Source organism: Anolis sagrei, chromosome Y, assembly GCF_037176765.1.
Source record: "Anolis sagrei isolate rAnoSag1 chromosome Y, rAnoSag1.mat, whole genome shotgun sequence".
Lineage (NCBI taxonomy): Eukaryota > Metazoa > Chordata > Lepidosauria > Squamata > Dactyloidae > Anolis > Anolis sagrei.
Window position 1 is genome coordinate 82099780 of NC_090035.1, and position 16310 is coordinate 82116089.

The 16310-nt window shown below is 46.1% G+C and overlaps 1 protein-coding gene across 1 annotated transcript in view; it reads left to right on the forward strand.

Moving 5' to 3' along the window:
- Window positions 1–545: 545 nt before the first annotated feature.
- LOC132780519 (carcinoembryonic antigen-related cell adhesion molecule 19-like) overlaps window positions 546–16310 on the forward strand; it is a 20387-nt gene continuing 4622 nt past the window's right edge. Inside the window, exons 1-4 of the mRNA XM_067462448.1 lie at window positions 546–558; window positions 4761–5135; window positions 6569–6764; window positions 13982–14022. Coding sequence (XP_067318549.1) covers window positions 546–558; window positions 4761–5135; window positions 6569–6764; window positions 13982–14022 — 625 coding nt within the window. The remainder of the gene's footprint in view (window positions 559–4760; window positions 5136–6568; window positions 6765–13981; window positions 14023–16310) is intronic.

Consider the following 16310-nt stretch of genomic DNA (forward strand, 5'->3'; position numbering starts at 1 on the left):
GGGTTCATAGTGCTCTCTAGAGGTAGGTGACCTACATCTCCCCTAAATCACTGCCAATTCCTCCTAAATCCCTCCTTGGGTGTATCGGATATTTGTGCCAAATTTGATCCAGATCCATAGTTGTTTGGGTTCATAGTGCTCTCCAGACGTAGGTGAACTACATCTCCCAAACTCAAGGTCAATGCCCACCAAACCCTTACAGTATTTTCGTAGGGTTCTGTGTAGGAAGTTTGGCCCAATTCTATCATTCGTGGGGTTCAGAATGCTCTTTGATTGTAGGTGAACTATAAATCCCAGCAACTACAACTCCCAAAAGTAAATATCTATTTTCCCCAAACGCCACCAGTGTTCACATTTAGGAATATTGAGTATTTGTGCCATTGTTGGCCCAGATCAGTTATAGTCCACAGTGCTCTCTGGATATAGGTGAACTACAACTCCTAAACTCAAGGTCAATGCCCACCAAACCCTTCCAGTATTTTCTGTTGGTCATGGGAGTTCGGTGTGCTAAGATTGATTCAATTCCATTATTGGTAGAGTTCAGAATGCTCTTTGATTGTAGGTGAACTATAAATCCCAGCAACTTCAACTCCCAAGTGACCAAATCAATCTTTCCCTCAACACCACCAGTATTCAAATCTGGGCAAATTTAGGCCAAATTTTGTCCAGTGAAGGAAAATGCATCCTTCATATCAGATATTTACATGATGATTCATAACAGGAGCAAAATTACAGTTATGAATTAGCAATGAAAATAATGTTCTGGTTGGGGGTCAACACAACATGAGGAACTGGATTAAGGGGTCGCAGCATTAGGAAGGTTGAGAAACACTGCTCTATATAGATATAGGTATATATGGTTGCCAACTGACCCATGCCACCCATGCTCTTCTGCTTTGTATAGAAATGGGCCAAAACTAACAAAATGAAGTTCAACGGGGACAAATGCAAGAGACTCCACTTAGGCAGAAAAAACGAAATGCAAAGATACAGAATGGGGGACGATGGGGCCTGGCTCGAGAGCAGTACGTGTGGAGTCCTCGTGGACAACAAGTTAAACATGAGCCAACAATGTGATGTGGCGGCAAAGAAAGCCAATGGGATTTTGGCCTGCATCAAGAGGAGCATAGTGTCTAGATCTAGGGAAGTCATGCTCCCCATGCTCTATTCCGCTTTGGTTAGACCACACCTGGAATATTGTGTCCAATTTTGGGCACCACAATTCAAGAGAGATATTGACTCTAAGCTGGAATGTGTCCAGAGGAGGGCGACTAAAATGATCAAGAGTCTGGAGAACAAGTCTTATGAGGAGTGGCTTAAGGAGCTGGGCATGTTTAGCCTGAAGAAGAGAAGGCTGAGAGGGGATATGATAGCCATGTATAAATATGTGAGAGGAAGCCACAGGGAGGAGGAGGGAGCAAGCTTGTTTTCTGCTTCATAGAATCATAGAATCAAAGAGTTGGAAGAGACCTCATGGGCCATCCAGTCCAACCCCCTGCCAAGAAGCAGGAATATCGCATTCAAATCACCCCTGACAGATGGCCATCCAGTCTCTGTTTAAAAGCTTCCAAAGAAGGAGCCTCCACCACACTCCGGGGCAGAGAGTTCCACTGCTGAACGGCTCTCACAGTCAGGAAGTTCTTCCTAATGTTCAGGTGGAATCTCCTCTCTTGTAGCTTCCTTGGAGACTAGGACGCGATGGAGCCATGGCTTCAAACTACAAGAGAGGAGATTCCATCTGAACACGAGGAAGAACTTCCTGACTGTGAGAGCCGTTCAGCAGTGGAACTCTCTGCCCCGGAGGGAGTGTGGTGGAGGCTCCTTCTTTGGAAGCTTTTAAACAGAGGCTGGGTGGCCATCTGTCAGGGGTGCTTTGAGTGCAATATTCCTGCTTCTTGGCAGAATGGGGTTGGACTGGATGGCCCACGAGGTCTCTTCCAACTCTAGGATTCTAGGATTCTGTGAAATTGGGAGGGCAGCGCAGCCATCAGTGCAGTTGTCGAATTGTCGAATTTGTCAGGGGTGATTCCATTTGTCAGGGGTGATTTGAATGCAATATTCCTGCTTCTTGGCAGGGGGTTGGACTGGATGGCCCATGAGGTCTCTTCCAACTCTTTGATTCTATGATTCTATGATTCTATGATTCTGCTGTGGTCTGTCGTTTAAAGACCCAGGAGTAAAGTCCGGTTGGAAAGTTGGCAACCTAGGACAAAGCACGGCAGTTGGCAAGGCATCTAACAACCCTGGGACAAAGCACAGTTGTAAAGTCAGGTTTAAAAACCAGCAATCTAGAACAAGTTAGGACAAATTGTGTTGTGAATTCCTTGAGTTTCCTAGCTGGGAGCCACCAACAGTTTAAAGTCTTCCCAAAACCGGTTGAGGTTTACAGTGTCAACAAACAGCCAAGATGATCCTTGAGGGGTCTCCAGTTCTAGGTTTCCCATCCTTTTCTCTCAGTCTTCTCTTCTCAGAGCTAAACATCTCCACCTCTCTAAACCTCATAGGGATGCATAGTTTCCAGATCTCGGACCAGTTTGGTGGCCCTTCCGTGGACACCTTCCAGTTGCTCAACCTCCTTCTTGACTTTGGGTGCCCAGAATTGGAAATAGCCTTATTATTTTTCCAGGTGAAGCCTGACCAAAGCAGAAGAGAATGGGACTAGGACTTCCCTCAATCTGGACACTAGAATCCTCGATATTCAACCCAGGCAGAATCACATTGGCTTTTCCCCCTCTGTGGCATCATCTCCTCATTTCCAGCTTTCCCAGGGACTGTTTTTGAACCCAACCAACTGTATTTACTCAAATCTAACGCTCACCGTTGTTTTGGCTAAATTACCTTCCCAACATTAGAATCCTAGAATCAAAGAGTTGGAAGAGACCTCCTGGGCCATCCAGTCCAACCCCATTCTGCCAAGAAACAGGAATATTGCATTCAAATCACCCCTGACAGATGGCCATCCAGCCTCTGTTTAAAAGCTTCCAAAGAAGGAACCTCAACCACACTCTGGGGCAGAGAGTTCCACTGCTGAATGGTTCTCACAGTCAGGAAGCTCTTCCTCATGTTCAGATGGAATCTCCTCTCTTGTAGTTTGAAGCTATTGCTCCATTGCATCCTAGTCTCCAGGGCACCAAAAAACAAGCTTGCTCTTTCCTCCCTATGACATCCCTTCACATATTTACACATGGCTATCATATCTCCTCTTAGCCTTCTCTTCTTCAGGCTAAACATGCCCAGCTCCTTAAGCCACTCCTCATAGGGCTTGTTCTCCAGACCCTTGATCATTTGAGTCGCCCTCCTCTGGACACATTCCAGCTTGTCAATATCTCTCTTGAATTGTGGTGTCCAGAATTGGACACAATGTGATTCCAGGTGGTGTGGTCTAACCAAAGCGGAATAGAGCATGGGGAGTATGACTTCCCTAGATCTAGACACTAGGCTCCTCTTGATGCAGGCCAAAATCCTATTGGCTTTTTTTGCTGCCACATCACATTGTTGGCTCATGTTTACCTTTCTCCCCACGAGGACTCCAAGATCCTTTTCACATATACTGCTCTTGAGCCAGGAATTGTCCCCCATTCTGTATCTTTGCGTTTAGTTTTTCCTGCCAAAGTGGAGTATCTTGCATTTGTTCCTGTTGAACTTCATTTTGTTTGTTTTGGCCCATCATCTCACTAATCTGTCAAGATGGTTTTGAGTCCTGCCCCTGTCCTCTGGAGTCTTGGCTATCCCTCCCAATTTGGTGTCGTCTGCAAACTTGATGCCTTCTAGCCCTTCATCTAAGTCATTAATAAATTAGGGTGTGCATTAGATTTGTGTAATAAGTCAACCTGTTGTTGAGCATTTTAGAATGGCTGTGGATAGGCCCAAGCCCTTGTGGGTTGCCTAGTGAGAAAGAAAAGCCAGTATTACAGAATAAATCTCACCAAGTTGAAGAGAAAGCCACCGAGGTTTTTTTTATTTCATTCCAGCTGGAAAGGGTGACGATTGCAGTAATCTGCCAAAAAAATCGACATGCCCATTGGACAGAGAGATACAATATTTATAGCTTTCAGATTCAAAAGTTCCCATACCCACCCACCCCCCAACCCCAAGCTGGCTTTGTTATGATTGGCTGTGACGTCAGCAAGCCAGCAGGAGAACCAATGGCGGCCTGAGTCCTGCTTTGACCGCTCAGCCAAAGGGAGGCGGGCAAGAGGGAAACAATGAAGAAATGTCTAGCTGATTGGATTAAGATGACCAATGTTTGCCAAATGGCTGGGTGATAACCTTTAGGCTCTCAAGCCTAGCCAAGGTTATTGTTTGATTCTTTGGATTAATGTCTTGGTCTAGCCCCTAGAGCAGTGTTTCTCAACCTGGGGGTCAGGACATTATTCCACAGATATATAAACCTCACTCACTTACTTAGTTTCCAAAGACCCCTCAACCTCTGAGGATGCCTACCATAGATGTGGACAAAACATCAGGAAAGCATGCTTCTGGAACATGGCCATACAGCACAGAAAACTCACAGCAACTCATGATTCTGGCCATGAAAGCCTTCGACAACACAGTGCATTTTTTGCCACTGTGCATTTCATTTGCCAACAAATACATTTCTTGGCAATTGAGGTGTGCATTAGATTCAAAGGTGCACTAGACTCGAGAAAATGTGGATCTCTGCACTTTGTTTCTGTTGTTTAAGTGTAGGACTTCCCTTTGTCTTTGCTGTCATTCATTTTGAGCTCTGGCTTCCCCTTTCCGACCCCTTCCTCCGACAGTCTGCCTTTTGAGTTCGTGGGTGACCCCGATCCTGGGCACCATTGATCCTGTTTCCGTGGTCTCCATCCCAGAAGAACTCTCTGAGGGCCAGAACGTCACCCTCTCGGTGCAGAACGTGACCGGCGTCCTGCGGGAGGTCAGCTGGTACCGGGGCCAGGCCACTGACGGCTCCACCAGGATCTTCACCTACTTCCCTGCGAACCCGGTCCGTCCGCAGCGCGATGGGGTCCAAAGCACCCAGCGGGAGTTTGGCTTCCCCAACGGATCCCTCCTCATCACGCACCTCCGGCCCAGTGATGCCAAGATTTACACCGTCCTGCTCCTGCTCCGGCCCAAAGTCACCCTCAAAGGCACCTTCGAGCTGCGCTTGGCCAGTAAGTTGGGCTCCTCTTGACCCTTGGATTTGTAAGCAAATGCAGTTTCATGTTCTCCAGGGAAGAAGGGAAACTGAATCATCTGCAGCTTGAGACTCTTGGCTTGCAATAATATTATCCAAACATACCAGATCCGGGTTTAAACACCTTACATGTAACTGTTCTTCAGCACGGGGCTTGTGACAGTGGTGGGACTGAGAGGAGGGCTTTCCGGGTGGATCTCAGAGCCTGTGGAGGCTCGTAAGGGGAGAGACGCTCATGCAAATAGGCTGGACCCAAGCCATGTAGGGTTTTATAGGTGAATTGGGTCACCATCAAGAAGGCCCTCTCCCTCATAAAGGATTCCTCAGCTAGGGTTTCTCCAAAGCTATGTGCGACATTTCACTACTTCAGTCCTTTTTCAGGTGTCTTTTAATGTGTGACGATGTGGGGGAAAAATATTTTCTTTTAAATCTTTTTACTGCCTTGTATTGATGTATTTTCCCCCTTTTAAATTGGCTGGGGCTTTCTTATGAGCTTTTACCTTGAGGCTTTTATATTACAGGCTTGAGACACTCTTGTAGTAAACGAAGTAACAAAGTTTATTTATAGCTTCTGGCTCCAACGCTTATGGTGACATTTGTGTGTTCTGTTACAGTCTTGAGTCTTACATTCAATATCATTCACTTAGTTAACTTTTCTTATCAAACTTCAACTGTTTCACATCAACAAATATGTTACTTTTTCATACACTCTTGACAGCACTATATTCTGCCTTAAACCACACTGGCACTTCTTTATTTTCCTTAAAACTTAAGCTCCATTTTCCTAACTGCTTTTCTCTCACAGAAGTTCCTTCACAAACAGGAATCCCTAACTGAACCTTTTTGACTGTCTAACTGCCTATTTTTAAACTTAACTCCGCCCCTTTGGAATGTTCAGCTCTCTTCCCCCCAACTGCCATTCTGGCTCAGTGGCCCTTTCAAATCCTGGCCTACACTCATCTACATACGACCAATCAGCTGCACGTATGCAAATTAATCTTGCCTCTAATGTTGCTACCCTATTTCTGCCAATTCTGCCACATTGCAACATAGAGCTATACATCAAAATTTTACATAGATCAACAAATTCGCTACACTATGCTTTGAACATCTATCAGAATGCAAAGTCTGGAGCTTCCTAATTGTGAGAGCTGTTCAGCAGTGGAACTCTCTGTCCCTGGATTCGAATCTCCAACCTGTCAGTCTTCAGGCCTGCCATTGCTCCACTGGGGGCTCCTGCTTTTGTCTGTGTAAATGCATATAAAATTGATTGAATAATTGTTTAAGGATTGCAACCACAGGAGAGGAAAACAAGGAGAAGAATGAGGTCTTTTGTGTTGAGTTGTCCTCTTTCTCCTCATATCAAATCTGATAACAGGAGGCTGAATTCTGCCTGCTTTCTCTTTGCAGGTCCGACCACGCATCCACCTTCTACGGTGACAACATCCACTCCGCAGACGCCAGCCGTCAAGGAGCCCACCAAGCCCCCGTTGATGCTGGGGTGGATTGTGGCCGGGGTGGTAGTGGGCATCCTGCTGGCGGGGGCCGTGGGGGCCACGCTGGTCTACCGCTTCGTCGTGTACAAGAATGAGCCCAGCACCGGCGGGTAAGGCAACATATACTTTCCGACATGTCATAGATGAAAAGCTGTGGCCAAAAGAGCATCAGAATGTGGCCTGTAAGAGGTTTGATGAGTTGCTTAAGCATAAGTTATCAGCAGAGTTTTGCATGTTCTCCAATCCCTGAACCATCCTCCTTTAAAGGAAAGTAAAGCAATACAAGAACATTTGAACATTTGGTTGCTATATTCGCCAAGCAGAGCATGTGGTTACAGAAGTAAAGGCCATTTTTATAGGAAATACAGAGTTGTGAGTTTCAAAATTCCCGCTCCCCCTCCCGCCCAGCTCAAAGGGGATTGGCTGATGCGCAAACAGCTGGGAGGAGGCTTGGCCGTCCCCCATGCATCAGGGCCAATCGCAGGGCTTTCGCGGGGCACCAGAGCCTATCAGGAGGCTCCTGCTGCCTTGACGCTCCAGCAAATCAGAAGGGAGGGAGGTGGGATGAAGGGAAACAATGCATTCTGGAGTGGATTATGGAGTTTTAATGTCCTTAGGCTTATCGAGTCCGGGGATCAGCCTTCCAGAGAAGCCACTTTATTGTCCTGAGATGGATCTGTGATAAGCATTGGTGGCTTAATGCGGGTTTTCCTCTTACAATCAGATAGGGCACAAAGGGGAAACTTTTGCGAATGTCCTTAGTGGGAAGATTTGAAAGAAAAACGGCTTGGAGGAAAAGAGGACTTTCCTAAGGTCATATTCCCCCCATTGTTATATGATTAAAAAGTCTGCCAAACGGAAATCCTAATGGTGGCCCAACTCTGAAGTCAAAAGGATTTCCTTTACTATTGTCCATGCAAAGAATGTCCAAAGAGAAGGGTCTTTTCATGATCACTGATGGCTTTTCCAGAGGCAGGACAGCTTCCTTGTAGATTTCCCCCAAGGAGAGGGGTAGGGGGCAAAAGGGTCAGGGCAAGGTCAAATACATGAAGGGAAATATAGAAATACAGGAGAAAATAGGAAAATATAGAAGTCATAACACAGAGAGTAAACCATAGTTCATATTATTCATAGGAAGGTCCATAAAGAGAAATATCTCCACGAGGGCTAAAGAGATTCCCTTGTTTGTGAGGTGGGGGACCCTCAGGAGCCCAGGTGTGTCCCAGGTGGGAAAAGTCAAATACTTTTGTGGCATGATTTTCAGTAATAAATTGGTTACTTTCTGCTGTAAACATATGAAAATAGGGCACAAAGCCTTGATTAAATGATACACACCGAAATGACCAAGGCTTAACCCTTATTATCCAGTCTAGTGTCCTTGCCCTTAGCAAACTATAAGTTACTATCTCTAATGGGGGGGGGGGGTCATGTTCGACTTCACCTTCTGCAACTGTCTTCTCCTAATCTGAGCCCCCCAAAAGAAGGGAGAAAATTGGTAGAGGCCGTTGAGTTCTAGTAAATATAAAGATGGCGTGATAACACTATGTAAATTAGTTGAAATACATCAACGAAACATAAATACTGAAAAGTTCTCCATCTGTGTGGCTGACAGAGTGACATCTTTGCTTTCAAGTTTTCAATGTTTACTATTATTACAGTATGTAACACCATTTTTGTTCTTGGGTTATCAATGTCATCTCCTAATTGGTTCTAATTGGAAAAGTTTATTAAGCTGCTGAAACGTTGTTTTGACGGGACATCCTGCTGGAGCGCATTTTGCTCTAGTTTTTCAATGAGTATCTCATAAACTTTCAACCAATTCAACCTAGTTTGTGGCACAAAAATAAAGTTTCTGGAGTCGGACAACTATTTTCGAAGTAAGAACAGCACAATTAAATAGGAAATAATACTTGCAAGCCAGAGACAGAATGTTTATTTTAAATTTTGTTACATAGTGTAATGGGAAAGAATTTTTTTTCATGCCAGTAGCAACTTGAGAAACTGCAAGTCATTTCTGGTGTGAGACTGTTTTGTCGTGCACTGAGCCTGTAACAGCTGTACTTTTCTATAGGACGTATACTTTAAGCCCAGTGGGAAGCCAGGGGTGCCTCAAAGAGAGGTTCTCAGGGATTTTCCTGAAGTGATGGTCTTTAGAGTCCTTAAGGATGAAACAGTCTTTATTATGGAACAAACAATAAATCTTCAATGTTTCAAACAACACTTCAAGGCTTTCCTGGTCTAGTCCTCAATGGGCTGGTACCTGACTTTGAGTAACTGAACTTTCTCTGTAGGAAAAAACGCTTTTTAACCTCTCCCAGGCTGCTTTCTATCTATGCCTCATCGGTGTGGGACCTACTACCGATTCCAAATGCGTCTGGGTATCCAGTAGACCTACCAGCCGAGGCTTGAAGATATTTCAGCTGGAGTTCCATGGATCTGTGATGCTGTCCTCTCTCAGAGAATTCTTTGAAACTTCAGGGCTGTTTTCCCTCTGTTTGCTTTGAGGCTGAGAGGCTGTGAGCTCTCAGCCAGAGCCTTGGAACCTTTTCCCTGGATGCTCTGTTTCCCTGGATGCTACTTTTTCCCTGGGTGCTTATTGAAAAAGGAAGCTTTTCTACAGGACGAGCTGGTCTACATCCTATAGCTTAGCTACCTTGTGTGAGACTGCCCCAAAAATGGCTCCTTTCCCTCCCAGAGCCCAGAACAAGGGGTGGAACCAAAGCGTAATTATGATGGACAGGAGGCCTGTCCTATGACTGCAAAACAGACAACAGAAAGAAAATAAAGTTGGAGCTCCTGGTACAGCCGTACCAGCACAGAGACAATTGGCAGTCTGCAAGGATGCCCAGATGTTTTACCATCTTATGGGAGGCTTCTCTCATGTCCCCGCATGGGAAGCTGGAGCTGACAGGCGGGAGCTCACCCTGCTCCCCAGATCTGAACCACCGACCTGTCGGTCTTCAGTCCTGCCGAAACAAGGGTTTAACCCATTGCCCCACTTGGGCTACAATGGAAAAGAGTTAGGAAAAATTGCAACAGTTTGCTTTTGTATTTGTACTACCGTGACTTGGCCACGGTAGTACACGCTCTGGTCACATCCCGCCTTGACTACTGCAATGCTCTCTATGTGGGGCTGCCCTTGAAGACGGCCCGGAAGCTCCAGCTAGTCCAGCGCGCGGCAGCCATGTTACTAACAGAAGCGGGACGCAGGGAGCACACAACGCCCTTGTTGTTCCAGCTCCACTGGCTGCCGATCTGCTACCGGGCCCAATTCAAGGTGCTGGTGTTGGCCTACAAAGCCCTAAACGGTTCCGGCCCAAAATACCTATCTGACCGCATCTCGGCCTACGAGCCCACGAGGACCTTGAGATTTTAAACATGGATATATTTATTAACTTTTTTCAGCAATGTATGTATCCGTTGGGGCTCAGCAGCAAGAAGTGGGGATTCTGCCTCAGAGGATGAAGGGGATGATGGGTTTTTCACTGTGTCTGTGTATGTTCAGGCTGAAACACAGACAGAAATGCATGCTGTAGATCAGAGAGAAGGGCTGGCAGCTGCAGAAGAGATGGAGAATGTTTGGGATTTTGTTTCTCTTGAGAATCGATCTTCTCGGCCTTCTCAGCCTTCAAAAAATGGGGAATTGCCCCAGGATATAAGCTTAGGTCTCTGCTTGAAGAGAGCAAAGGAGAGGTTAATAGAAATTCAGAAAGACTCAGTGAGAAACAGTCCTTGAAATCCAGGTGCCGTAATGATGATCTCATGACTCTAAGGCAGTGTTTCTCAACCTGGGGGTTAGGACCCCTGGAGGGGTTGTGAGGGAGTGTCAGAGGGGTCACCAAAGACCACCAGAAAACATAGTATTTTCTGTTGGTCATGGAGGTTCTATGTGGGAAGTTTGGCCCAATTCAATCGTTGGTAGGGTTCAGAATGCTCTTTGATTCTATAAAGAGCATTCTGAACTATAAATCCCAGCAACTACAACTCCCAAATGTCAAGGTCTATTTTCCCCCAAACTCCACTTGTGTTTACATTTGGGCATATTGAGAATTCGTGCCAAGTTTGGTCCAGATCCATCATTGTTTGAGTCCACTGTTCTCACTTGATGTAGGTGAACTACAACTCCCAAAACTCAAGGTCAATGCCCACCAAACCCTTCCAGTATTCTGTTGGTCATGGGAGTTGTGTGTACCAAGTTTGATTCAAATGCCATAATTGGTGGAGTTCAGAATGCTCTTTGATTGTAGGTGAACTATAAATCCCAGCAACTAAAACTCCCAGAGGACAAAATCAATACCCTCCCTTAATCCCACCAGTATTCAAATTTGGGTGTATTGGGTATTTGTGCCAAATTTGGTCCAGTGTATGAAAATACATCCTACATATCAGATATTTATATTACTATTCATAACAGCAGCAAAATGACATTTATGAAGTAGCAATGAAACTAATTTCATGGTTGGGGCTCACCATAACATGAGGAAGCGTATGAAGGGGTCGTGGCATTAGGAAGGTTGAGAACCATTGCTCTAGAGGCATTATCTCCTGACGTTTCGCCTGCATCTATGGCAAGCATCCTCAGAGGTCGATGCAGGCGACACGTCAGGAGAGAATGCCTCTAGAACATGGCCATATAGCCATACAACAACCCAGATCTCATGACTGTTTGGTCGGGTTTGAACTTAAATTAAGTGGTGTTTTCCTGGCCTCTTCAGAGCAGACAACGTTGTCACAAAATCAAGTTCCTGTTGGCTCTCAAGTTTGCCTTTGTTCCTGAATGAGTTTTGTATTGGAAAAAGTTCCTGTTTTTATGCTTATGGCTTTATTCCTATGCTCTTGACTTCATGGATTTCATGTCCCTTGCCATCTTGGACTATTGATCTATGGATACTTGGACTATTGCTCTTTCTTAGCCCCCTTTCCACTGCTTTTTGGGAAATGCCCATTTTCCCTTTGTATATGCTTTTGTAAATAAACTCCTGTAGTTAGCTACGTCTGGACTCTGTGTAGATCTGGGTGGAAAGGTGTTCCTGGCTCAGAGTGCAAAAGTGTCATTGTCCGATTTGTAAAGACAGCCACTTTCCAATATAGGGCATATATGGTGGTTATAGATACACCCAGTAAAATGAACTTCAAAATAATAAAGTTAAAATGGACTTCCTATCTGCGAACTTAAAGGCATAAGATAGAAATAGTATTGTCATCTCACTAACTTCTTATCCTAAGTTGGTTCTATTTATTATTATTTTATTTATTATTTGCACTTGTTAACCGCCACTCTCAGCCCGAGGGCGACTCGTGGCGGTGTACAGAACATAGAAAAGACAACAATTTACAATAAATCAAGACCATAACATAACATCTTACTAATACAACAACTAATTAAACTAAAAATCCGCATTCGTCCAGTTTGGGGTCATAATCAATCTCATAGTCATAGTCCATTCCGGTGGTCATTCCAAAAACATAGCACTTAGTTGAAGGCCTTTTCGAAGAGCCAGGTTTTCAGGCCCTTGCGGAAGGCCATGAGGGAAGGCGCCTGTCTGATTTCAGCAGGGAGGGAGTTCCATAGCCGGGGGGCCACCACCGAGAAGGCCCGCTCTCTCGTCCCCGCCAGGCGTGCCTGTGAGGCAGGCGGGACCGAGAGAAGGGCCTCCCCAGATGATCTCAAGGTCCTCGTGGGCTCGTAGGCCGAGATGCGGTTCGCAAGGTATTTTGGGCCGGAACCGTTTAGGGCTTTGTAGGATAACACCAGCACCTTAAATTGAGCCCAGTAGCAAATCGGCAGCCAGTGGAGCTGGGACAGCAAGGGCGTTGTGTGCTCCCTGCGTCCCACTCCGGTTAACAACATGGCTGCCGCGCGCTGGACTAGCTGGAGCTTCCGGGCCGTCTTCAAGGGCAGCCCCACGTAGAGAGCGTTGCAGTAGTTCTACACTAATGTGGAGCCCTATTCTTGACCTACATCTTCTCCCGCAGTGAGGGCATTGGTTTCCAGGTGGAAGGTGGTCCCGGTCGGGGGTTGGCTTTACACGCCTTCCTCCTGGCACATTTCTCCCTTTCGCCCTCCATTCATGCCTCCTCAAATTCTGCAGCACTGCTGGTCACAGCTGACCTCCAGCTGGAGCGCTCAAGGGCCAGGGCTTCCCAGTTCTCAGTGTCTATGCCAGAGTTTTTAAGGCTGGCTTTGAGCCCATCTTTAAATCTCTTTTCCTGCCCACCAACATTCCGTTGTCCGTTCTTAAGTTCAGAGTAGAGCAACTGCTTTGGGAGGCGGTGGTCAGGCATCCGGACAATGTGGCCGGTCCAGCAGAGTTGATGGCAGAGGATCATCGCTTCAGTGCTGGTGGTCTTTGCTTCTTCCAGCATGCTGACGTTTGTCCGCTTGTCTTCCCAGGAGATTTGCAGGATTTTCCGGAGGCAGTGCTGATGGAATCGTTCCAGGAGTTGCATGTGACATCTGTAGACAGTCCACGTTTTGCAGGCGTATAGCAGGGTTGGGAGGACAATAGCTTTGTAGACAAGCACCTTGGTATCCCTACGGATGTCTCGGTCTTCAAACACTCTCTGCTTCATTCGGGAAAATTCTGCACTCGCAGAGCTCAGGCGGTGTTGTATTTCGGTGTCAATGTTGACTTTGGTGGAGAGGTGGCTGCCAAGGGAGCAGAAATGGTCCACATTTTCTAATGTTACACCATTAAGCTGCATTTCTGGCATTGGAGAGAGATTGGTTGGTGACTTTTGCTGGAAGAGCAATTAAGTTTTCTCGATGTTCAATGAGAGGCTGAGCTTCCCGTATCCTTCCGCAAAGATGTATAGAGTGGCTTGTAGGTATTCTTCTGAATGTGCACAGACGATGTTGTCATCAGCATATTGGTGTTCTATAACTGATGTTGTTGTGACTTTGGTTTTGGCTTTCAGTCTGCTGAGGTTCAATAGCTTGCCATCTGTCCAATAGTTGATTTCCACTCTGGTGGGAAGTTTCCCGTCAACAAGATCATGGCGATGAAGATGCAATTGAACTTCATTATAGGGCCAGGAGTTCAATGCAGTTCAAACTGTATTATGTCACCAGCCTTAGAACCAGCCCTAGACATCTTCTCCTTCCAATCTCAGATGGTTTCCATTCCTTCCAAGAAGGGTCATAGGGTGAACTGGGACTGTCCCTCTCTGCCAAACGGAGAAAGTTGGGGAGTATGATATAACAAAGCATGATATAACAATCTGTAATACAACATTGCATCAAAGCATTGTTAGCGTCCTGCAATCGCTATATCGAACTGTATAGCATGGGTTTTCCCCCCTTTCACTTATGCAAATCTCCTTTCAGGCTGGATCCGAGAGGGAGGAAATCGCTGTCACCAAAACACGGTGAGTGTTTCCATCCTGTTTTGCAAGACAGAAAAAGGCTGCAATGTGTTCATATTGCAGGATCAACAGTTGCAGAATTTTCTGCAATTTCAGGCCCCCCCCACACACACACACATACATACATACATACCTTAGAAGCAACAATGTCCAGTATTTACTGTATTTTAATGTATCTGTTTCATATATGCATTTAATATATGAAACAGATACATTAAACAGATACATCCTTCCCACCTGCTACTAAGGAGGCTGTCAAGGTCCTGAACCGGTGCCTGGCTGCTGTGACGGTCTGGATGAGGGCAAACAAATTAAAGTTGAATCCAGACAAGACAGAGGTACTCCTGGTCAGTCACAAGGCCGAACAGGGTATAGGGTGACAGCCTGTGTTGGATGGGGTCGCACTCCCTCTGAAGACACAGGTTCGCAGCTTGGGTGTGACCCTGGATTCGTCGCTGAGCCTGGAGCCCCAGGTCTCGGGGGTGACCAGGGGAGCATTTGCACAGCTCAGGCTCATGCGCCAGCTTCGCCCGTATCTTGGGAAGTCTGACTTGGCCATGGTGGTACACGCTCTTGTCACATCCCGCCTAGACTACTGCAACACTCTCTACGTGGGGCTGCCCCTGAAGACGGTCCGGAAGCTGCAACTAGTCCAACGCGCGGCAGCCATGATCCTAACAGGAGCAGAGCGCAGGGAGCATACAACCCCCCTATTGCACCAGCTCCACTGGCTGCCGATTTGCTACCGGGTCCAATTCAAGGTGTTGGTACTGGCCTATAAAGCCCTAAACGGTTCCGGCCCAAGATACCTATCTGACCGCATCTCGGCCTATGAACCCACCCGGACTTTGAGATCTTCCGGGGAGGCCCTGCTCTCGATCCCGCCAGCCTCTCAAGCACGGTTGGCGGGGACGAGAGATAGGGCCTTCTCGGTGGTGGCTCCTCGGCTGTGGAACGCCCTTCCTGTAGATGTTAGGCTGGCACCATCTCTCATGACATTCCGTAGACAGTTGAAGACCTGGATGTTTGTGCAGGCTTTTGAGTAATTCAGTGCAATTCTGGTAATTTGAACATAGGAACGGAACAATGGACGACAAATTTGGATCACGCTTGGATGATGAGGCGATTGTGATAACTGTGTATTGATGATGGTTTATTAGCTAGTTATGGAAATGTGTAATTTAACTGTTTTGCATATTAATTATTGCTGTTTTTATTGTCTTTGCTGTTTGCTGTCTGGAAACCGCTGTGAGTCGCCCTCGGGCTTGAGATATTTACAAGAATAGTAAATAATAAATAAATAAATAAATAAATTTTACATAATGTTTTATGATACATTGTGCCTTGCTCGAGCTGCAAGGAGAGGCAGGCAAATAATAATAATAATAATAATAATAATAATAATAATAATAATAATAGGACAGAAAAACAAGACAACTGATGACCATCCACTCCTTGTGACACCCGTGTAATGATGTCGACAGACTTGACCTGCCCAGAAAATCAGGAGGCAGAGAGAAGAGGGCTTCTGCAAGGGAAACAAATGGGAGAAGAAGAAGAGAAACACGGACTGGCAGATGATGGGAAAGGCAGTCAAGAACCAACATGGAGGGAAGTCAAGAGGAGAAAACTGCTTAAAGTGCAAAAGACAAAGAGGGAATGCCATAAAAACATGATGCAGAGCAGAAGAGAAAACTGGTGAAAGAAGAAGGTTCTCCATGGGCACTTCCTGGAAAAAACTCTAAAATTACAACAGCAAAAACAGCAGTGAGGAAACAACCAGGCACAGCTTAACACCTCTCAACAGGAGATTTCCCAGGCTCAGGCAGGCCTTCAAATGCTAATGAAGCAGAGAGGAAACAACCAGGCACAGCTTAACACCTCTCAACAGGAGATTTCCCAGGCTCAGGCAGGCCTTCAAATGCTAATGAAGCAGAGAGGAAACAACCAGGCACAGCTTAACACCTCTCAGCAGGAGATTTCTTCCCAGGCTCAGCCAGGCCTTCAAATGCTAATGAAGGTGGTCAGTTGAAACATTCACACCTAGCTCTAGCAAGGAAGAGCTCTTTGCCCCACCCCAGCCATTCCACAGATATATAAACCCATTGTCCTATTTCCAACAGACCTCACCTCTGAGGATGCTTGCCATAGATGCAGGCGAAACGTCAGGAGAAATGCCTCTAGAACATGGCCCTATAGCCCGAAAAAAAACCCCACAAGAACCTGGTGATTCCAGCCATGAAAGCCTTCGACAATACACTTCCTGGAAAACATTGAGAGCCAAATTGACA